Source organism: Ursus americanus, chromosome 19, assembly GCF_024610735.1.
Source record: "Ursus americanus isolate L20-20 chromosome 19, mUrsAme1.1.p, whole genome shotgun sequence".
In the NCBI taxonomy this organism is placed as follows: Eukaryota; Metazoa; Chordata; class Mammalia; order Carnivora; family Ursidae; genus Ursus; species Ursus americanus.
In genome coordinates, this window is record NC_142145.1 from 8,598,112 (window position 1) to 8,623,635 (window position 25,524).

Below are 25,524 nucleotides of genomic sequence, written 5' to 3' on the forward strand. Positions count from 1 at the left end.
ACATGAACAGACATTTCTCCAAAGAGGACCTACAGATGGCCAAGAGACACATGAAAAGATCCTTAACATCACTCATCATCAGGGAAATACAAATCAAAACCACAATGAAATATCACCTCAAACCTGTCAGAATGGCTAAAAAAAAAAAAAAAAAAACCAAAAAAACCCCCACAAGAAACAACAGGTGTTGGCAAGAATGTGAAGAAAAAGGAACCCTTGTGCACTGTTGGTGGGAATGCAAACTGGTAGAGATACTGTGGAAAAGAGTACAGAGGTTCCTCAAAAAATTAGAAATAAAACTACCCTATGATCTAGTAATTGCACTAGTGGTATTTTCCCAAAGAATACAAAAACACTAATTCAAAAGGATACATATGCTCCTATGTTTACTGCAGCATTACTCATAATAGTCAAATTTTGGAAGCAGCCTAAGGGTCCATCAACATATAAATGGATAAAAAAGTGGTGGTATATATATATATATGGTTTATATATATATAAAATGGAATATTGTTCAGCCATAAAAAAGAATGAAACCTTGCCATTTGCAACAACATGGATGGAGTTAGAGAGTGTAATGCCAAGCGAAATAAGTCAGTTAAAGAAAGACAAATAACATATGATTTCACTCATATGTGGAAATTAAGAAACAAACAAAGGGTAAAAAAGAGACAAACCAAAAAACGGACTCCTAACTATAGAGACCAGAGGTTTATCAGAGGGGAGTTGGGTGGAGGGATGGGAGAAATAGGTGATGGGGATTAAAGAGCACACTTATCATGATGAGCACTGGGCAATGTATAGAATTGTTGAATCACTATATTCTACACCTGAAACTATTATAACACTGTAAGTTAACTATAATGGAATTACAATAAAAAAATGATAAAAAATAATTATTCCAATAGCCACCCATGCTTACCAGGATTACACATAGTAGGAACAAAATTTTCAATTTATATATTTATAGAGTTCATCTAATTAACAGCATTTTCTATTGCTTAAATATTTAACATATAGTCAAATTTCTAATAATTCAGAGAAACAACCTACCCAATCAGGAAATAAATGAATTTAATCAGAAGTTCAGAAGGTACTGAATTTCTTCAATTAACCCCTGAAGGTAGGGTATAATATGAAAATTGGGCTTATCTTTAGAACTTAGATGACCTAGCCACTGGTTTCTTGATACGGTTGTCCTTTATTTATTTTTAAAAAATATTTTTTTTTTTTATTTATTTGAGAGAGAGAGACAAAGCATGAGAGAGAGAGAGCTCACAAGCAGGGGAGAGGATAGAGGGAGAAGCTGACTCCCTGCTGAGCAGGGAGCTTGATGTGGGGCTCTATCCGAGGACCCTGGGATCATGACCAGATTCGAAGGCAGACGCTTAACCTACTGAGCCACCCAGGTGCTCTGGGTGTCCTTTAAAACATTACATTCACCAAGCTGTTATCAGTGGGCACATATGAAATAATTGTGTTGGGAACATATCGAGTATAGTCAAATATAAAACACATCATATCATATTCCAAATGGTATGGACATATAGAGAGAGTATGGTCATGCCCTCCCTCCATTTTGATTTTTTTTCTTTCAACCTCCTAGAAGGTTGAAATAGAAAGCCTTCTTCTTTTTGATATGTACTTTATCCCTCCCCACATTCATTCTATCAACAGCTATTTGCTGGGCACCTATTATGAGGCAAGCATAATGTAGAATGAAGCTGAGATCTCCCATCTAGACTGACAACATCTGTACCTTCCATGTCACATTCATATTAACCTGGGATTTTGACAGAAGAGAAGTGGGATTGCTCATTTAGCTCATATGAAAACATGTTTTGTAAGGGAAACATTTTGAGGATAACAATGGGAAAGTTCTAAATCAAATACTACTAATGTAAAATAGAATATTTCTCTTTATTGGAGATTTGAATCCTTATTACATGCAACTATACTCTAACAGTTTTAGTAAAACAGTTTTGAATTTGAAGCATTGAGAGTAATAATGGATAAGATTATGTGATGTAAATAAGCATGCTAATATGAATTTGCCAAGCCCTCTTGTTACCCCTATGGGAAGCAGTAAGCTGGATCTTGAAAGAAATGCACAGAAATAATGGGCCAAACGGCCCAGAAAAGTCCCAAATATAAGTGTATACACCCAAAAGAGGACACGACCTGGAAGGCATCAGATTGGAAGCTGTAGCCAGGTCATCAAGAAAGCACCAGGTGACGGGGGGTTAGCAGTTTTATTAATGCGGTCTCCTCTATTCCCATGCAGACGGCTTTCTATCCGATAGAATGCAATAAGGAACTTATGAGTGAGAAAAAAAAGTCTCAGATTGTAATTAAATCATCAATCTAATTTAGCTAAAAAATTTTCTGAACACCTGGCCACCAGGAGAAACTACTGCTGATGGGGTATCTTCACAAAGGAGTTATAAATTCCTCAGCCCACCCTACACAATTCGAAATCTTTTACTGAAAAAAAAAAATCTATCATTCAAGGCATCTAATACTTCCTGGCTAAATCATCACAGGCTTTCATCTGTTATTCAATTTTTATATTTATCAGTTTTCTGTAAATGCAAGACAAGTGACAGTTTTGGTCTTGGATAATTGGACCATTTAGACTTATATTTGTCTAAATAACCAGAATGCATATCCATGTGTGACAGTTTAATTTTCAGTTTTCCCAGAATATTATTTTTCTCTAATGGCTTACTCATATAAAATACCTCTTTAGAGATTCTGTTTCCTGAGTTTTGTCAAACCCCAAATGTGCCAGAATGCTTAAATTCATATCACTAACAGACTTCTAAATTAACTGGCTTGCAACCATCAATATCCTGTTTCAAAATTATGTAATTATTTCTGATACATTTCTGATACATTGATACATTGATTCTGATACAGAATACTGAGAGTATTCTCAGTAATCTAACTCACTTTGCTACAACATATAAAGTCAGTCAGAGGTATGAGATACGAGAGATTTAAATCAATTTAGATTAACATCTTTTGTGGCAATCTCAGAAAATTAAATTATGATGGCATTGGATTTCTAATTATACAACTCCCTTCCAATCAAAGATAATACTATTTAACTCTGTCAATAAATAAAATCCCAGGCATCTCTTCATTTAAAATTTATAACTAGGTCAACTCCCCCAGCATCATGCAGCTCTGCTACATAGCTCCGACACAGTTGAAAACATGCACTTAACTATAATTTTTGAAGAATCCTACATCCCTCACTGAAGGCAGTTCTCTGGGGGCAGGTCCATTTCTATATCACACACCACCGAATTACCAGATCCTAGCACAGTAGGTACCATACAATATACACAGAATTAAAGTTTGAATTAGAATTTAAGAAAACACCTTGAAAATAATTTTTTTCATTTTTTTAACATAGAACAAAAACATTTTTCTGCTCTCTGTATTTTCCCCCACCTTACCACAAAAAATCTGGTGATGAATTGCTCTTATTAGACTATGCTAATTACTCTTCTAGTGACCAAAATATTCTCCCAAATCAATGTAATTTCTGATATTTATTGCTGCGTAAGAGGGAAAGGAGGAATTTTTTGCTTCACTGTTAATATGTCAATATCTTAAAAAAACGTTTCACTATATTCCTCTACTCAAAAGAAATGGTCTAAATCTTTTACAGATCAGATCCCCCTTTTTATCACGTTATTTGCTGCTAATGCTGCAGTTTTTCACTGTCTCACCTGATACTCCCCTTCTCACCTGCATTCCTTACTTGGCTAGTGTTGTTCATACTGCATACCTCATTCTGGACATCTTCTCTATGTACTTACATAGGTCACTATATTCACCTACCGACATACAGAACACATCATATTTAACTGTCTGGGTTTGTTGGTTTGTTTCCCACTGTGGCCATCACTATGTCCATCACTCTCTCAGACCCTTAGTGCGTAATCCCAGTGCCAAGCACACTGGAGACAGCTGATAGATACTTGTTGGTAAATGAATAAGATAATGAATGAATGAGCATGTGAACTACTTATTTTGTTACCTTATTTTGTCTCCTAATTCACTATTATTTCACTGTGCCTATGCAGAGAGAACAGAGAGACTCTGCTTGATGTTCACATTGAGAAAATTTTCCTTTGAAACCCCAATCAATAATATAACATCTGTGTATGAAAAATTTATGGTCCAAAATGTTTATGTTTTATCTTGCATAAGCAAAATAAAGAGGGTTACTTATATAACCACTAGTTAAATTTAACATGTTACCCATCTGGGGCTTTTTTTCTCAATTAGGAAGCAGCATTTTATTTATTTATTTATTTAAAATATTTTATTTATTTATTTGACAAGAGACAGAGACAGCCAGCGAGAGAGGGAACACAAGCAGGGGGAGTGGGAGAGGAAGAAGCGGGCTCATAGCAGAGGAGCCTGATGTGGGGCTCGATCCCAGAATGCCAGGATCACGCCCTGAGCCGAAGGCAGACGCTTAACCGCTGTGCCACCCAGGCGCCCCAGGAAGCAGCATTTTAAAAATGAATAAATAAAGATATTCTAGGAGCACCTGGGTGGCTCAGTCAGTTAAGTGTCCAACTCTTGGTTTTGGCTCAGGTTGTGATCTCAGGGTTGTGAGATCGGGCCTTCATGGTGCTCTGCACTCAGTGTGCAGTTCGCTTGAGATTCTCTCTCTCCTTCTCCCTCTGCCCCTCCCCCCATTCAAGCTCTTGCTCTCTCACTCTCTTTCTCTCTCAAAATAAAAAAAAATAAAATCTTTTTAAAAAATAGGACATTCTAAAAGAGAGAGATAAAAGCAAATGAATATGTTTGATTCCTTCGATTTATATTACACTGCATTCAATTAGGATTAGGAAGAAAAATCATTTTAAGCGCATTTTTTGGTACCATCTGGAAAAATTTTAACCCTAAAGACGTAGCAGAGCTAACATGTGTTAACAGCAGAACCTAAGCTAGAGTTGGAAGAGCCTACCGTAGATAATGCACTAATATCAGAAAGGGAGATGTAAAATGAGGGACCAGAAACATATGTTCAGAGTTTTTAGTTGTACTTATTGGGCTAAATAGGGAAAAGTATGTTGGCTTCCTCTTTCCAAAGTGTAACAGAAATAGGATGTAAATGTGTGGATTGGTGAGAAAAGAACAATCCACAAATAAGAAATAAGAAAATAAGAAATCAAAATTCCTAAAAGTTTGAAACTGAAATTTTGGCAATATGTTTTTTAGGATAACACAAGATAAAACAGTTATTTTCCCTTGGATGAATGTGTATCCCAAAAATGTTGGCCTAAAAATATGTAAAAGGAGTGTTTCCTGATTATGAGTTTGCTGTTAAGCAGCAACCAGACTGCAGAAAGAAGTAATGATTTCTTGACTCAGAATGCCAGTTAATTTCCATTCTAAATAAACTTTTCATTTCCAGTTTGAAGGGCCTTGGTCTTAAATATGGAGAACAGATGAAACATATGTGTTATACATATGCATATACTGAGACATACATATCCATTCACCCAGAGACTTGGTGCTCTGAGAATTCACCTTACACGTGGACCAGAAGAGCCAATTATGTAAATACTCTGGGGCCTTTTTGTCAATGCTGCATTTCAAATTTCTTTGACCAAATTTCTACAATGAGAAGCTTACTTCTGAAAAAAAAAAAATGAGGCAGATTAAGAAATAGGAAGAACACAGTGGTCAAGTGAAAACAATACTATTATCAAATTGGTGAGTATTAGTAACAGTTTAAAAGTTGTCCATCATAAATAGGGATCATCAGTGTTAAAAAAAATTGTGATGTTTGATATAAAAATACTGTTTTTTCCAATTTAAGCAATATTGTTGGAAATTTGTTACATTTCTTCAATAAACTCACAAGGTGATAGACCAGGTCAGCAATGTCACAGACTGACTGCTGGCCCCATTTAATTTCTGGATTCAACTCATTAGCTAGGTGGCCTTGGTAAGTGGCCTAACTTGCTGACAACCTGAGTCTGAGTGTGCACCTCTGAAAGACTGGAACTAAATGACAAGGTAGGTAAGAAATTATTTCAACAGTGTTTGAGGTTATTTTATAACTTTGAGCAAGGTAAATTCTCTAAGGCTCTTTCCTTTAAAAGTAGACAAAAACACATATAGATCATAAAGGGTAATAAAAAAGTATGTTAACTATATTGGAATTAAAATAAAAACTTAATAAAAACAAAATTAAAAAAGAATATATAGATCATAAGAGTGTTAAGATATTAAATGAGATCTTTTATTTCAGTGGCCCAGCACTATAAACGTGACATATTTGAAGTTATCAGTAAATAGTAGCTATTATAATAGACATTATTATCAGTAAAAATGAGCAAACAACTAGAAATTTATGTTTAGATAAGTAAAATACAAATTAAAATGACCTTGTCTATCAATTAGGAAAATATTAAAAATTATAATACATACTGTTGGCTATAGAATAATGAAATGAGAATGTTTATACATTGCAGGTGAGTAAGAATGTAAATTGATATAATTTTTCTAAAGGACAATTTGGCAATGTGTATAAAGATTTAAAAAACATTCTCTTTTTTTTTTTTTTTTTTAAAGATTTTGTTTATTTATTCGACAGAGATAGAGACAGCCAGCGGGAGAGGAAACACAAGCAGGGGGAGTGGGAGAGGAAGAAGCAGGCTCATAGCGGAAGAGCCTGATGTGGGGCTCGATCCCGGAACGCCGGGATCACGCCCTGAGCCGAAGGCAGACGCTTAACCGCTGTGCCACCCAGGCGCCCCTAAAAAACATTCTCTTGACCAAGCCATACCATTTCTAGGAATCTACCCTAAGCCATTTTAAATGTCCAAAGATGAATGTGTACATACAAACTGCAATATTGATTATATATCTAACCCCCCCCCGATTTTTTTAAAGATTTTATTTATTTGACAGACAGAGAGCAGAAGCAGGGGGAGTGGCAGAGGGAGAGGGAGAAGCAGACTCCCCACTGAGCTGGGAGCGCAAGGCGGGGCTCCATCCCAGGTTCCTGGGATCATGACCTGAGCCAAAGGCAGACGCTTAACCCACTGAGCCACACAGCACCCCAAAAACCCAATTTTTAAAAATAGGTTACACATGAATTAAGGTGTGGTACAATCACACAGCAGCTTTTATGAAAACATATTACACATTATGATATGATTTTAGAGACCTACACATAGCCAGTGTAAAAAATAAAGTAATGTCAACAAAGGGTGGTTTTCCATCTTCTTTTCTAAGGAAAGAAAGTAGCTTCTATCCTAATTTAAAACTGAAATGAACACATATATGCTCATATATTACACACACACACACACACACACACACACACACAAAAGCTCATTGTTTCTATTAAGAATCTGTCTCAGTATTTTATTTAATATTTTGTTTTCTTCTGAACAAAGCTTCCTTTCTGCAATTTAACTCAATTGAATATGCCACGTAAGTGCACATAGTAAGACATAGCAAATTCCTGTCTTTCATTTGCTTTCAGTGCTCTATTAAGAATTTTTAAATCACAAAATCAGGTATCATAGTACCTGAGTGTCGTGTGGGAGATTACCTTTAGGTGGATAAAAGGTTCGTATCCTAATATAAGAAACACAGTTGAGCTGTATCGATATGAAACACCTAACGCAAGGCCACATAATTAGTAAATGAGTCTCTGAACTGTTTACTAAATCAAACTAAAAAAGTTGTACGTCAGAGATCCTATGTTGCTACGGCTCCCAGTGCATCTGAAAATGATGATATAAGATCACGTTCTCAGCTTTTGAGAAGAGTTATAATAAATAGCTAGATGTGTCTTTCCCTGTTTTTGTCTCTAACTGCTAAGTAAGCTTTTATACATGTTGTGCAAAGCTTAATCTAAGATGTTCTCAGATCTCAGGGCCAAGAAAAAGTGGCACCTCTCCTGACAGTTTGATTCCTTTTAGAGAACAGCCATCATACAAACCACATTTTCCCTTTTGACCTAACTCGTAGGAAGAATTGTTTTCAACACATCAGCCTTTCTCATCACGGATCTCTCCATATGCCTTTCCTCACCCACGACCCCTTTCTTTACGTGACTGGTGGAAGAGGGGGCAAGGACTGGTGCTGACGCAATCAGGAAGAGCTACTTCTCCTTAACAACTTAGTGTAACTCCCCAAATCAAGGCATGCTGCTCTGACAAGTTTTCCCTTGCAGTATGTGGCCTTTTCAAAAATCCTGTGTGATGACTTTTATTATTCTTACTTCCATTATTTCAATCAATCTGTAAACCAAGACTTAGAGAGGTAGAAGGAGTTGACCAGAATAAAGTAATCAGGAATGGAGCTGTTTCTGGCTCCAAAATCTATGATTTATGCATTTTCCACTGCACTATGTTCTTCCGATATAAAATATACTGTGTTGTGAGTTCGGTCTTTACAGACTTCTATAAAGAAGAAACCATCTAATACAAATCTCCTTCCTACCAGCTGATATTTTCTAAATTGTTCCTACATATTAGTATCCAAGACATTCTTCCAGAATTACAACACAAAATAAGTAATTTATGATTTCCCACGTTTAGGGCACTAACACTATTTTCTATGCAGTACAAATAATTCAATCACCTATCTATAAGAACAATAATTCCTCCTTTATTAACATGACAGAGAAAACAGAGTCTACAATCTGTGAAAATTCTTCTGGTGGTGATTGTGGTAGAAGTGTTGAAAATAAATGTTGCCACCATTTTACTTGTCATACCTAAGAAATGAATTAACTAACAAGAGTGAGGTCACCCTGCCTTGTCTCTCACTGTTGCTAGCTGCCAACAGCCGTGTTAATTCCACCAGAAACTACACGCTACACCTTTGTAAGTTACTGGTTCTGACGATAACTTACACATTAGATCCAGCAGCTGACTGAACTTTTAATAAGTATTTACTCACAGTTAGCATTGTATTGGCTATAGGGTGTTTTTTTTCATCAAATACTTTGTCTTTGTAATAGTCAGATAATTCCGATCTAGTGATGAGTCAGTATCATTCCATAGCATTTTAAGTCATATATAAACTGATTATATTATTTTTGATTTTTGGCAGCATCCTTCTTCATAAAGTAACCAATGATGCCTCTGTTATACTTCTTAAAACAGTTGATCAGTTAAGAATCTTCAGGTATGTTTGGTATTATAATCTTTATCCGGTATCTTACCTCAGCTCTTAACTCAGAGATCAGTCTATCCTTGCTGTTTTGAGATTTTGATTCTTCCTTTATATGTCCTGATATTTCTTCCATTTTATTTTCATGCTGACCAGGAAAAATGTTAAACTGAAAAAAAGAAGTTAAAATTATAATCACATGATGCTCCAAAGGCTCGCTCCAGGATAATCCACATTAGTCTTTTGTTTTGCTTTTAGTTTAGTTTTTTTGTTTGTTTGTTTTTTATGTGGATTCTGGGAGGTTTTACTGTTGCTGTGGTAATTAATGAAGCTAAACCATTTATTTCTTATATTTGAAAAATTCTCAGTTGTTAGAAAACAAATCAGCAGATCTCCAATAATCCAAACTCATTAACTGAAAAAATTAGGCAAAATTTGGCTACTACACAGAATCCTGGTAATTGACCAATTGAATTCTAAACAAATTCAATTAATACTGATCTTTCAGTCTCGAATATTTGTAATACAGGATCCTTTGTAATCCTACTTAATGTCTATTCTTTATGAAGTCTAAAGAGTATATAGATTATAACAGAGGCAAACTTGGGCAATGAAAAAAATACATCTATTCAATGCTAGAACTCGTAAAAATATGAAAGATGCCAACAAATTATCAGGAAAACAGGATAAATAAGCCATGGCATGTCCAGATAATGGAATATTATTCAGCACTAAAAAGCCATGAAAAGACATGGAGGAAACTTTATATTACTAAGTGAAAGAAGCCAATCTGAAAAGGCTACTTACTGTATAATTCTAATTATGTGACATTCTGGAAAAGGCAAAACCATGAAACAATATGAAATCAGTGGTTTTCAGGGTGCAGGGAGCAAGGGATGAATAGGTGGAGCACAGAAATTTTTAGGGCAGTGAAACTATTTGGTATAACACTGGTGGATACATGTCATTATACAGTTGTCTAAACCCAGAGAATGTACAACACCAAGAGTACACTCGAAGGTAAACCATGGACAGTGATGTGTCAATGTAGGTTCATCATTTATAACAAATGTACCACTGTCGTGGAGGACACGGATAATAGAGAAGGGTGTGCTTAGTGGAGACAGGGAGCATATGAGAAATGTATATATCTTCCATTCGATTTTGCTGTGAATCTAAAACTGCTCTAAAAAATAGTCTATAAAAAGAAACATAGGAACAGAGAGGCTCCTTGTTCAGAGTTAGTAACATGGAGAACACATCATGGAAGGCAAGTGTGGAACAGGACACAATGCCACCAGGTTCAGCCAAAGTCTATTTATGCATGTTTCACCTCACTTTCATATAAATAAACAAGGTGGCATTAATCTCTTGCTAAAATAAAATAAAATAAAATAAAATAAAATAAAATAAAATAAAAATAAAAGTCAGTTTGCTAAAGAAAATAATGAATTGCAAGGGTAAAATCAAAGCAACAGGTTTTGGTTTGAGTTCACCAAAGTAAAATCCAACTCATTCCTGTAATTGAATGCCCTTAGTTTAACTTCTGAAATCTTGACCATTAATTCTCAGGGAATTAGATCAATTAATAAGCCCTCTCATTGTCAACAGAACTTCAATCAATGCTACTACTCAAAGGAGAGATGAGGCAGGAAAATAAATTTTCATACATAATATTATGGAAAACCCACACTAATTACCTAAAATAATTCCATTTTCATTTTTCACTCAGAGTGGAAAATCAAGGATCTCTGGACACATGAAGAAACCAAGAACATGAATAAAATAGCCAAGATTTGAAAACACAATGTCTGATAGAAAAAAAAGACAGATAAATGGTATAAGTTAAGATATGAAAGAAAACGTTATTCAACATCTAATCACTATGTTTGGGGAAAATGAATATGTATTGTACTCATAAATTAAGGACAGAACAATTACAAAATTTCAAAGAATGAAATAAAAATTTTAAAATGTGTCTAGTAATCCCTTCCTTTAAAAATTTATTAGAAATGTTGGAAAATATCGCTGGCTGTCTCTATCTCTGTTGAATAAATAAATAAAATCTTTAAAAAAAAAAAAGGGGGGGGGCGCCTGGGTGGCACAGTGGTTAAGCGTCTGCCTCCGGCTCAGGGTGTGATCCCGGCGTTATGGGATCGAGCCCCACGTCAGGCTCTTCCGCTATGAGCCTGCTTCTTCCTCTCCCACTCCCCCTGCTTGTGTTCCCTCTCTCGCTGGCTGTCTCTATCTCTGTTGAATAAATAAATAAAATCTTTAAAAAAAAAAAAAAAGAAATGTTGGAAAATAGTCAGAGGTTGAAGTGTCTTGAAGCTCAGTTCTTGGACCCATTCGCTTGATGCATTCACTCCTTTGGACTGCTGATGTGCACCCATTGCATTGCGTACTAGTCAAAATTCTGACAATCTCCAAATGTCTAGTTCCATCCTCTAGGTCTCCTGTGAACTTCAGACCCACATGTCCAACTTCTTACTTATCACTTCTATAGGTATCTAAAACTTAACACATTGCAAAGACAAATTAAGAACTCCCCCAAACCTGTTTCTCTACCAATCTTTGCCATTTCAGTAAGTATCAACTCTATCCTTCCCTTTGATCAGGCCAAAGATATTGGATTTATTTTTAACTCTTTTCTTTCTCTGACATATCATATCCAAACTAAAGTCAAAACAATTCAATTTTGCCTCCAAAATATATAATAAATACAACCATTTCTCTAGGTATACTACTACTGCCCTGATCAAAAACCACCATGGTCTCTCACATCAGTTATTTTAATGGCTTCCATAATTTCTGCTTCTCCATGTAGCTCTGTAATCTCTTTCCCAAAACAGCAGTCAAATAAAGCATTTTCAAAGTAATTCAAATTATGTAACTCTGCTGCTCAAATCTTTCTAGTGGCTTCCCAGTCCATTCAGGGTATAAGTCAAAGTTCTTATCATCTGCCTGGTCCTAGAACCCCTCAGTGCTCTTCTACTCCTACCCCTTATTCTGTCAGTCACTCTGGCCTTCTCACTGTTCCTACACACTCCAGGCAGGAAAAAGCAAAAAATAAAATAAAAACAGTAAATGAAATATTGTACAGTGAAGGCAATTAAAACAATGTAACAGGGGGAAAAAAAACCTGATGGCCAAATTAATAAAACAACTATACTTTTCCCTATGAAAATTTGAATTATTTTGATCATTTTAAAATTATACTTTGGACTCAAAATCACCTCAATTTTGCCACTTACCCTATTCAACTTCAGGTTCAGATTAATGGAGTTATAACTAAAATCTAATTAGCAGCTGAAAAGTTGAAAGCTGTGGATGTGTAGATGTTAAAGATTATTCATTTAGCAGAATTATGAATGTCATCCACAAGTGATATATCACATTACTTAAATTGAAAGTGACAGAAATAGAAGGTACCTGAGGAAATGAATGAGTCAGCATTAGAAAGCATTTTCCAAGTTCAGGTCCTTTTATTTAATAGTTATTTAAGTAGTCTCTTGCAAGACTTTTTTTCTGAAATTGCATCATAATATAACTCCAAAATTCCTCTTTTCATTCTGCAGTATTTGTGAAAGGTTAAACCAGGCAACTTGTCACATCTCTGACTTCAGAAATATCTGCCATAATTTGCTTCTGGAAAATTAGCAACAGTATATGTAAATATTTATTCTCCATCCAAATTAGCATGGAGTGGAAAGTCTTTATGAAGATGATTCTGGAAAACAAAAATATTGTGTAACTTACAAATAAAGATATTTTCTTACTTATTCAGATCAAATAGGAAAAGAAAAGTTCATTCCAAAAATGGCACAAAAATATAACCTAACACACCCTGTTATTTTGATTTTGCCTCACATTTTATCCTTCAAAATAATCTAAAATGATTAGGTAGTTATTGCTTATCCCAAAGATCTGGTCTTTGTGAAATATTGTGTTCAGTATTTATGTCAATATTATTAATAATACAACAAAATTCAATCTCCTCGAACACCAAACCCATAATTTCTCCCATAACTCTCAACAAACGATCTTGCAGCTTCATTCGTGGAAAAGTTGAAAAGCTATACATAGGAAAGATCTTCAACTTCTTGTAACATAATCTACAAATTTGCATGCATCTATATAAATCTTTCCTTCTTTCCTCTTGTTAAAGAACTTAAATACCCTTCCTAGAGTCAAAGACTAATCATTCCATTTGCAGTCAGGATTTGGTTCCTTTGGAGGTACGTGGTAAACTAATTCTAAGAATTGTTTCTCTACTGGATTTTCAAGATCTCTTGGTTTCTCCCTCATCAACATTTAGTTGCTTGATAGCTTCCATTTAGGTTGGAAAGTGATATATGAGAGATCAAGTGTAGAAGAGCCTCTCCCTCTCTTTCTCTCTCTCTCTCTCACTCTCTCTTCCCACCACCCACCTCTTTTCCGGTTTTGGAGTTTCCACTCCAGCTGTTTCCTCTTACTTTCAAGTGCCTTGGAAGAGCTGCTTACATTCACTTTTTCCCCATGCTCCCCTCTCACTCATTCCCCCACTGGCTTTTGTTACACCCATTCCCAATACTTCCCAACACACAATATTCAACCTTGTCCTTAACTTGAATCCTTGCCAGAATTTTATTATTGTTAACAATGCCTTTGTTCAAGCACTCTTTTCTTTTGGCTCATGGGAAGAAGGGTTTTCTTTCTCTGCAGTTTCCCTTTCTCCATCTGCCCTACCTGGTGCTAATCCTCCAAACCATCTTTTGTTTCATTCAATGTACCAACCCTGGGGAATCCCATTTACTCCCATGGCTTCCACCACCATCTCACTGCTCATTGTTCACATTTCTTTCTTGCACTCATAAATTCCAAATTCCACCAAACATTCCTACCTCAAGCTCAGTATGCTCGGTATTAAATACTTTGTTGTTCCCTCTTAAGTTTCGCTTCTTCATGATATGCCTTCTTTGGTGGAAGATAAGGTCAGAAATATGTAACTTTTCCTTCTCTCTAACCCCCTAGCATACCCATGCATTTCCAACATTCAGAGTCCACCAAGCATCACAACTTCTTTCACTTGTATATTTCTCAACTCTCCACATCCCCCAAACAAACTTAGGACACCTGATTATTTCTTTCTGGATTACCATGATGGACTCATAAAAGTTTCCTCATCACCTGTACCCCCCAAATCTCTTCTTCACAATGAAGGTTGAGTCATTTTTCTGTAATGTAAGCAAACTGACACTGGTCAACACACTGCAATGGCTCTTCCCATTGCCTTCATGTTGATGCATACATTTATAATTTGGCCCTTGGAATAAGTATTGAATATCAAATAGTACAGAGTTTAAGACCAAGTGTTTAGCAGTTAGGCAGGTTCTGGTGGCCATACCATGTTCTTATGAAAGGTGAGGAAAGTAAGGAGGAAATGTGCCCAAACAGAAGGTGATCCAAATCAGTGGACCCAGGGATAGCTAACAACAAGGTTAATGTTTCAGTAATTTTAATTAACTCTAAGTGCACGGAGAAGCCGCAAAAATTTTAACCAAAATTATTTAAACTAAACTTTACCTAATTCCCTCCCTCAACCTTAAAGAATAGTACTAAAGACACAAAACAATGTTTAACTAGGATTAAAGCAAATTTTCTTCTATTCTTCAAGTCAAAATAAAAACACCAAATAACTAATCTTAGTGGTATTTAAACTGTTTTGCTCTCATGCTGATGTATCCTTTACCTTTTTAAAGACTTGACTAAATAGTATATTTATTTAGATTAAAAAAATGAAATTTCTGCTGAATTTTAAATATTTTAAATAAAATGGCTGCATCACATCTTACTGAACATTAACATCTAAAAACTACAGAAATGTGATACTACCAACTATTCAAAAAATTAATTTTATTTCTTGAATTTTTATTTCTATTCCACCTTCCCCCAATCATCATATTGTAACATGTTTATATTTGAAAATGTTTTTACTCAATAAAATGCAATAAAAATACATATATAAAATATATATGTATATATTGAGACTGTAAGGCTTCAAACACTAAAAAGTTTCTTTGGATTGAATTATCTCTACAATTATTATGGGTACATGGTTGCTTAAAAACAAGACAAGATAGCACATATTGTGATAAGTAATTATTAAATATAAACTAATCATTTACTGGAAATGCATTTCTTAATGAGATGGATAGATACATTTTTTCAATTAGTTTGTGTATCCATGGATAAAATTACTTATTGATAGAATGAAATAAGAATTATCATCAGTTTTCTCTATTTTTTCAAAGTAGGCAATGAGAAAGCTGATCACATATTAATAGAAATGGAAGATGTTTTCTTATAGCAAAGGCATTGCTTGTGTTGTTTTTTAATATCTTTGTAAATAAGTGACAAAGCCACTTTTGATCTTACATCAAAATTAAATGTTTATTATCTATAAACTGACCAATCCTTTAGGTCCTATTCCAGTATTTTTATGAAAAAGAAAAGCATAAACCACTTGACATGAGAAAGGTTTTATGATCCATTGATTAGTTGGTTTCTCAACACCAATATTTCAAAATATCTCTCTGTTTGGTACTCCTGCATTTTCCCCACTCTGCAATATTTCTAAAATCACACTTGGTTTGGGAGATAAGCATGACTTTCATTTGAAAAGTGGATGGAGGGTAATGTGGGAAAAGAGAACTCGCTTGAAAAGTACTTCTTTAGGCAGATGGATTTTTGAAGACCGCATATGAAAGTTTGGGAATTTGAAGTTGAAATCCATATAACTATCCCATGGGGACCTGTGGGAAGATGGCAGTGGTGTGGTGGTGGTAGTCCTTCTAGGGTCTGCAAATCTCTCCATGAAAACAGGCAGAGCAATGACAACAATAAAATTAAAAACCTATGGAGGCCTATAGCAAAATGAGGTGACAAGTGTTCCCTACAAACCCTAAGATACAGGTGTGTTAAGAAAACTACTCAGCTTCAAGAACTGCAGAATATCAGCATCTGTTTGAGAAAATTAAATGGAAGAACATGCCATGAGAATAGGAGAACCCCAAAATTGACAGCACACCTCCCCTGAAAGTGTGTCAGGGCAATGTGAAACAGTAGATGAAAGAAACTAAGGGAATTTTACACATTCTAATTGGTGAGTGCAATAGGCCCACAATGAAGTCCAAAGAAGTGCAACAATCTATATTCTGTATACTCTCAAAAACAAAAGCAAAAACAAAAACAGACAGAACTTCCTTTAAAAACACATCCTAGGGGCACCTGGGTGGCTCAGTCGGTTAAGCATCTGACTCTTGATTTCAGCTCAAGTCATGATCTCAGGGTCATGGGATCAAGCCCCACATTGGGTTCCCTGTTCAGCATGGAGTCCACTTGAGATTCTCTCTCTCCTGCTCTCTCTGTCCCTAGAGAGAGAGATTCTCTCTCTCTCTCAAATAAATAATAAATAAATAAATAAATAAAATCTTTAAACACACACACACACACACACACACACCCCACTGTGCACTAAAATGGGAAATGCTGAGACTAGAATCCATATGAAAGGAACAGTGGCAATAAAGGCAGAGTGATCCAGATAAATCAGTTAGGGAACAGAGTTGGGGGGTTTTTGGAAAGGACAAGACAAAGCCATAAATTTAGGGCACTTTACACAAATACTGAGTAGTGAGCTCTAGGTGAAGCTAGAAAACACTTTCTTCACCCACTCTCTTTCTATTGTTAGGTACAAAAAACAATTATGTTTTACATTTTAACTATTGTTAAGTACAAAAAACAATCATTCTTACGTAGATTAAGAATGAGTAACAGAAAAGGATCATAGTTGAATTACGTACAATGTTATTATAACAACAATAGAATGAAGAACAGAATAATGTTCTTACAGACAATGAAAGCATGCTATAGATAATGAGAACATTCTAGAAATACATGCCCACTAGGGAAAAAATGTGACCTAAAAAAAATAATAAAATTATATATAATATGAAAGAGCAACACAACCACGAATTAGAAAAACTCAGAAATGTTATAGTACTAGGAAAAGAATTAGAAATAAAAGACAAAGTATTTCAGAATAAGCTCTAGGAACATAGAGCAAGTAAACACAACAGATAATATCTTATGAGATAAGGTAAAAAGAAATAAGATGCTAAAAATCCAAAACTAACCAAGATAAAATATTAAAAAGGATATCAGAAACGGTGACTGAGCAGAGTGACAAGGACGTAACATATTTATAAATTTCCCATTTTTTTCAACTAAAATGGCCTGAAATAGTGACCATCACTCCAGCAATGTACTCATCCATGCACAGACGGTGGTCTTAAGATGTTTCCTGTTATTAGAGCCCAGGACTCTTTGAAGATGAGTCATACCACTAAGTATATATCTTGTCATACCATAGAGTAAGTTATAAAAGATTACTAGGATTGCATCAGATGTACTCAGTTGCTAATATAAAAAAAGGTTTTGCTCTCTAAATATGGTACCTTTTGAATATCATTAAGGATGATAAGTACAGGTACTATAAAAAACATCCAATAAGTTTAAATTCATGAATTTATAATAATACTTTAAAAGCCTAGTTTAATACTGGGGAATGCTAGTGATCCAATTCATTATTTTGTAAAGTGGTAAATAAAGGGACAGTAATCTACCTTGTATCCCAACTATGTCTAAATGAACAAAATATTGTATGAGAGGAAGTTCTTTTTTTTTTAAAAAAAGAATATATATATGTATTTTTATTTTTAAGTAATCTCTACACCCAATGTGGCACTTGAACTCACAACCCCAAGATCAAGAGTTACACGCTCCACCAACTGAACCAGCCAGGTGCGCCTGAGAGGAAGTTATTTTTATTTAAATGTTCCAAACAGGGGCGCCTGGGTGTTGGTTAGGTGTATGCCCTCCTCTTGGGTCATGATCCCAGGGTCCTGGGATTGAGCCCCGCATTAGGCTCCCTGCTTCTCTCTCTCTGCCTGCCACTCCTCCTGCTTGTGCTTGCTCTTTCTGTGTCAAATAAATAAATTCTTAAAAATAAATGTTCCAAATAATAACTTCAGAAGAAATAATATAATCAGAATATCACAATTTTGCAACTCCCAGTTAATGGAATGAGTATCAGTCTATCAGCACCACAAAGAAACAAATACCATGTGCTTCCTAATGAAGAACGTATTATCCAGGAGACAGCCTTGAAAATGAATCAAATCATACCTCCTGATCCAACTACCATTTAATAGGAAATAGATAAGACAGAGTAACATATTAAACCATACAATGTATAAATGCAATCTATAAAACCCAGAATAGAATCCTAAGGGATAAATAACCTATTTTTTTAAAAATAAGCAAATTATAAGAAGAAAAAAAAGAAAAAGTTGCATAAAGAAAAAAAACCCTACATATTAAAATGCATTTAAAAAGACATCCAGTTAAAATGCTTAAGCTTTGATTTTTGATTCAAATAACTCTGAAAATAAAATTGGTATTTCTTAGAAAATTGGAAATTTGAACAACAAATATTTGATATTAGCAAATTATTGTTAATATTTTAGGTTTCAAAATGGCATTGTTATGTTTAACAAGAGTCCTTATGTTCTGAGATACATACAGAAATAGGTCCTGATGGAATAATCCAAAGTTGTAACTTGGATGGATTTGGTATGGGTAAAAATGATTAGCCAAGAGACAATCATTTTTAAATATAGCTGATGAATATACTGGGGTTCATGATAGTATTATTTCTGGTTTTGTATATAGTTGAGATTTTCTATAGTTAAAGTATAGGATCTACTAATCTACAGTCTTTTTTCTGTTAGTAATTCAGGTCCAGAACTTGTATTTATTAAAGACATTATTAGATTTTCATACAGAAACCATGTAATATACATGTCATAGGAGGTGACTTTTTTCTTCTCTGTGTGGTTGTGGGGGTGCAGATGAATAAACAGTAGTTTGTCCAAGAGTTAAATGAAGTCATAAGATTATAAATCAAGAGTATGAAAAATAACACATTTCTGTTTCATCCATTGGAATTCCTTTTCAATACCACTATTCTGTAATACTACCTGATTCTCCCAATTGCATTAAAGTGCAGGCTCAGTACTTGCTTCAATAATCCAAAGTTATACATTTTACTGATAGCTGATTTCTGTCCACAGAATCACTCAAAGGCCAGGGGAAAGCCAATTAGAGTCCCAAAGAATAATTTATTATTCTTTTTTTTTTTAAGATTTTATTTATTTGACAGAGATAGAGACAGCCAGCGAGAGAGGGAACACAAGCAGGGGGAGTGGGAGAGGAAGAAGCAGGCTCACAGCGGAAGAGCCTGATGTGGGGCTCGATCCCATAACGCCGGGATCACGCCCTGAGCCGAAGGCAGACGCTTAACCGCTGTGCCACCCAGGCGCCCCAGAATAATTTATTATTCTTAACAGATTTATCTACAAGGTTATCAAAGAATATCACACTGGTCAATGGAGGATTAATGATGACTTGCAGAGAATGTTCATCTGAGAAATTTAATTCGTATTTCGTCAAGAAATTAACTAGTATGTATATATATTTTTTAAGATTTTATTTATTTATTTGACAGAGATAGAGACAGCCAGCGAGAGAGGGAACATAAGCAGGGGGAGTGGGAGAGGAAGAAGCAGGCTCATAGCGGAGGAGCCTGATGTGGGGCTCAATCCCATAACGCCGGGATCACACCCTGAGCCGAAGGCAGACACTTAACCGCTGTGCCACCCAGGCGCCCCAACTAGTATGTATTTTAAATAAAACATCTAATAAGAGAATAGAAGGGGTACAGTTCTTTGTGTGGATGTTTGTCAAGAGTTGTTTATACAAACTTGTTTTACCAATAGAAAGAAGTTATTTTGCACAATGATTGATGAAGAGGGAAATCAATCACTTCCCTTTATTCGATGTTGAATCTAAAGATACTGCTTTTTTTCCCTCTTAACTTTTGATTTATCCATTTCTAACAATTTCAGGTACTAAATTACAACAACAACAAAAATTGTATTTCTTAGTCACAGACTCCCAATAAAATTTCTAGCATTTTTATAAAAGAGTAACAGCAGAGTAGTGAAAATGATATTAGAAAAACATCGGGAAGGCTGTGTTCTAGATCTGGTCCTACTAAAGGTCTTCTCTGACTTTGGACAATCAGACTGTTAGGCCTCAAATTACTTTGCTTTTCATAAAAGGAGTAAAACAACTTAGATTTTATTCTATGTAATTTTCCAGTGTGAATATTAAGTGAAAGTGAGAGATTGAAATTATATATCTCTTGATAAATTAGCAAAAGGAAGAATGATTAACAGGTTAGAAATGATGGAAAAAAATAAAATGTTACCTAAAAGAAGGTAATACCTTTTGTACTTTTTTTAATCCGGAAAAAAAGAAAATACATTTAATACAAACATTATTATTTTAAAATAAGTTATCATAACTAACCAAAACATTCACAAAACATATGTAAAACATTCTAAATAAAAACGAATTGTTTTTTTCAAAAGCCATACGTAAGGGAAACAGGATGGAAAACTGTACTTCTAATACATGGTCAAAACGATAGTGACTGTGGATCAGGATGGAGTAGCAGAAACCGAATCTGCCAACCTGAAACCACTGAAACAGCAAGAAATATAGAGCAAACAATTGTTGTAAAAACTGATTATCAGACAACTCCTGAGAAATGGAAAACAAAGAAAAATAACCCTAAAATCGCTCCTTCACTGCCTGGAGAGAATTTTCAGTTCATAGATTAGGAAGGAAAACCAAGGTGGTTTCCCAGAGTTGAGGTGAAGCTTGGCTGAGGCTTAGTGTGGGCAAGAGTTCCGGAAGGGCCCTGAGAGGGAGAACCCTAGAGGTCTACTGAGTACTCACCAGGGTGGTGACCAGAGCATAATTTTGAGGAAACTTACCTTCAAAAGGATTAAAAGAAATAATACCTACAACTGAAATAAGGCCAGTAATAGTAATTCTTATTTCCAACTGCCAGAGAAAAACCTCACAATTCACGGCCTATTAGGTGAAGTACTCAGAATGGTTTTGCCTCTGGACTCAGGAGAAAAAATAACCATAGGCTAAATGTTACTCTGGTCTCACTTAACTAGGCTTAAAAGCTTCATGACAAAAAAGATAAAAAATGTCTCCAAGTAATGGAAGTAGGTCACAGAACAAAGCTCGAAAATATTTTTTAAAATATGAAAATATCCAGCACCCATACAATATGATAAAATTCCTAACGATTGGAGTCCAATCAAAAATTACATGTCATGCAAACAAACAGGAAAACATGACCCATAATGAGGAGCAAAAGCAATCAACTGAAACTTGCTTAGAAATAATAAAAATGATAGAATTAAAAATGACCAAGAGGGCCTTAACATTCCCCTCAGCTTGATTAAACTCAGACAGGGACAGGTTTATTTGAGACTACATGCTCTTTACTTTTCATTTTCTTCATTTTTTTTTTTTAAGATTTTATTTATTTATTTGACAGAGATAGAGACAGCCAGCGAGAGAGGGAACACAAGCAGGGGGAGTGGGAGAGGAAGAAGCAGGCTCATAGCGGAGGAGCCTGATGTGGGGCTCGATCCCATAACGCCAGGATCACGCCCTGAGCCGAAGGCAGACGCTTAACCGCTGTGCCACCCAGGCGCCCTTCATTTTCTTCATGTTTTTTTTAAAACAACACCCAGTAGTTTTAAATTCCTTCTCTACCTCTTTGAGGTATAAATCTTCTCCCAGACTTCTGCCAGCTTTATAACCCAGGCATGTCTTTCTCCAGGAGCTGGGAACCATCTCTTTGAAATGTAACCGTGAAGGAGATAGCACTCTCTTGCCCAATCTCTATGGGAGGGTAGAGGCCTAACTTTCAGTGTGCTATATTTAGCAAACACTGATAACCTAATCATAAAGAAGGCCATCTGAAAACTCAGGAATGAGCAAGGTACTGGATACAGCCCACTAACCAAACGTCCTCTCTCAAAGCCCTCCGGTATATTTCCATCAGCTCACCACAATAGGACTACAATGAGTGCTAATTAGCAAGCTCTAGCACAACTTCAAGTGGCTTGATGTACTTGCAACTGAAGTCCCTGAAAAAGGGTTGGGGACAAATATTTTTAAAGTATAATGATCAAAAATTTTCCAAATTTAATAAAAAGCATAGATACACAGATTCAAGAAATTTCACAAACTCAAGCAAAAAGATATAGAAAGATCATATCAACACATATCAAAATCAAATTGCTCAAAGCCAGTAATGAAGAAAAAGTCTTTTTTTTCCCCCATCATTTATAACTATAAAATGTGCTTTAAAAAAAAAAAAAGATTGATTTATTTACTGGGGGGCGGGGGTAAGAACGGGCAGGGGAGGGGCAGAGGGAGGGAGAAACTTAAGCAGGCTCTGAGCTGAGTGCGATCTGATGCACAACTTGACCTCACGACCCTGAGATCACCCTGAGCCAAAAACCAAGAGTCTGACACTTAACTGACTGCACTACCCAGGATCCCCTAAAGGGTCTTTTTACGAAAAATTCTGTCCAGCTTATTTAGACACAACTGGCATACAACACTGTGTAGTTTAAGGTGTACAATGTGATAATTTGACACTCTTATACACCGTGAAATGAAATTAGTTAATACACCCTTCACTTCATACAATTATCATGTTGAAAATATTAATGCTCTATTCTTACAGCAACTTTTAAGTATATAATACAGTTTTGTTAACTGGAGTCACCATGCTGTCTTCCAAAATGGCTGTACCCATGTGCTTTCCCACCAGCAATGAATGAGAGTTCCTGTTACTCCTCATCCTTCTCAGCATTTGGTGTTGTCAATGCTCTGGATTTTGGCCATTCTCATAGGTGTCCAGTGGTATCTCACTGTTGTTTTAATTTTCATTTTCCTCATGATATGGGATGTGGAGCATCTGTCCATATGTTTATTTGCCATCTGTATCTCTTCTTTAGTGAGATGTCGAAGTTTTTGACCCATTTTTAAATCAGGTTGCTTGTGCTCTTACTGTTGAGTTTTAAGAGTTCTTTATAATAGTCCTTTCTCAGATGCGTCTTTTGAAAATATTTTCTCCTAATCTGTGGCTTGTCTTCTTACTCTCTTGACACTGTCTTTGCAGAGATAAGTTTCTGATTTTAATGAATCCAGCTTATCAATCACTTCACTCATAGATTGTGCTTTCAGTGTTGTCTCTAAAAGCAACATCACCATGAGCACTGGGTGTTATACGCAACTGATGAATCACTGAACACGACAACAAAAACTTATGATGCACAATATGTTGGCTAACTGAACATAACGAAAAATTAAAAATAAAATAAATAAAATAAAATAAAATAACATAAAATAAAAAATAAAAGTGACATCACCATGCCCAGGTCACCCAGGTTTTCTCCTATGTTATCTTCCAGGAGTTTGATTGTGTTTTACATTTAGATACATTATATATTCTGGAATTAAATTTTGTGAAGGATGTAAAGTCTGTGTTTAGATTTTTCTTTTTTTCTTTTTTATTTTGCACGTGACTGTACAATTGTTCCAGCACAATTTGTTGAAAAGATTATCTTTTATCCACTGTATTGCCTTTGCTCCTTTGTCAAAGATCAATTTACTGTATTTACATAGAACTATTCCTGAGTTCTCTATCCTGTTGCATTGGTCATTGATCTGTTCTTTCCCCAATACCACACTGTATTGATACCTGTAGCTTTGTCATATGTCTTGAAGTCAGGTAATGTCAGCCCTCCACCTTACTCTTGTCCTTCAATATCATGTCGGCTATTCTGAGTCTTTTGTCTCTCCATATAAAGTATAGAATAAGTTTGTCAAAATCCACAAAATAACATGCTGGGATTTTGCTTAGGATTGCATTGAATCTATGGATCAAACTGGGAAGAACTAATGTCTTAGCAATATTGAGTCTTCCTTTCCATGAATAGAAGAATCTTCAAGATATACTTTTGAATGTGATACCATTTTAATTACTGAATTTAAAACTTTGAAACTTCACAGACTATTGTTAAGTTCACACACACACACACACACACGCACACACAAGGCAGAGGGGGGTACATCATGCAAGACAGACATTGAGTGAGCTGAGTCACTGGCTCATAAAAAGAAAACAAAACAAAAACAAAAAACCCATGAAATTATAGAACATCAAAGTTCTTGGGGGAAAAAGTATTTTAGATTTTACTTTTAGGTAAATGGGGTTTTTTAAAGGATTAGCATGGCTTAATTCTTAATTAAATACGGTCTGCAGTAACACATAATTACTACAGCAAGAAACTAAAAAAAATCAAATACCCATGTTTGAATAAATTTTATTAGTGTTAAAGTATGTAATTTAACTTCACCAAGTAAGAAATCAGTGTCAACTTTGGTAATAAGAAAGAAGATCTTACGTTTCTGCAAAAGCCTTAGAAATTGAAATGTTTTTCTTTGTTTTCTGATTTAGTCCTTCTCTACTAAACATGAAATGGTCGCCTGTAAATCTGTTGAAACCAAAGTTTTCACTTAAGGAAAATAATACTTTAAGATGTTTATCTCTTGCTTCGGGCATGTACAAAACAGCTAAGTATTAATATTTTTCTTATGAGGAACAGAAAATTAGACCTCTTAATATTGTTTTCTAAATGAGGTTTACACACACACTCACACACACACACATACAAAAGATCAGCATAATGTTTATGTCTTTATTGAGTTGTGGTAGGAATAGTGGCTGAGATAGCAGATTACAGAAACTATATTCAAAAACCAACATACAGGGGCGCCTGGGTGGCACAGTGGTTAGGCGTCTGCCTTCGGCTCAGGGCGTGATCCCGGCGTTATGGGATCGAGCCCCACATCAGGCTCCTCCGCTATGAGCCTGCTTCTTCCTCTCCCACTCCCCCTGCTTGTGTTCCCTCTCTCGTTGGCTGTCTCTATCTCTGTCAAATAAATAAATAAAATCTTAAAAAAAAAAAAAACCAACATACAGTAGAAGAAACCAGTTAAAATTCCATTTATATGAAATGTCCAGAATTGGCAAATCCATAGTGTTCAATTGGATTAGTGATTACCTAAAGCTGTGGTGGCTGGAGGGCCATGCTATTGGACAGAGGTTTCTTTTTTGGACTGATGACATGTTTTAAAGTTGATTGTGGTGACGGCTGCACAACTCTGCGAATACACTGGCCGCTGAACTGTACTCTTTAAGTGGATGAGTTGTACAGTCTGTGAATTATATCACAATAAAGCTGTTAAAAGCATGTAAAGAGCAAAGATTACTTCATTGAAAGAGTCACGGCAATTATGCCTTCT

At 35.5% G+C, this 25,524-nt stretch overlaps 1 protein-coding gene across 20 annotated transcripts in view; it reads right to left on the minus strand.

Annotated features, from left to right (window-relative positions):
• Positions 1 to 25,524, minus strand: part of CCDC102B (coiled-coil domain containing 102B) — a 282,169-nt gene that overhangs the window by 48,333 nt on the left and 208,312 nt on the right. For 19 of the 20 annotated variants that reach the window (XM_087869754.1, XM_087869749.1, XM_087869751.1 and 16 more), the window contains one exon: positions 9,221 to 9,337. The exons of the other annotated variant lie outside the window; for it this stretch is intronic. In XM_087869754.1, coding sequence (XP_087725880.1) covers positions 9,221 to 9,337 — 117 coding nt within the window. The remainder of the gene's footprint in view (positions 1 to 9,220; positions 9,338 to 25,524) is intronic. 20 annotated transcript variants of the gene reach the window in all.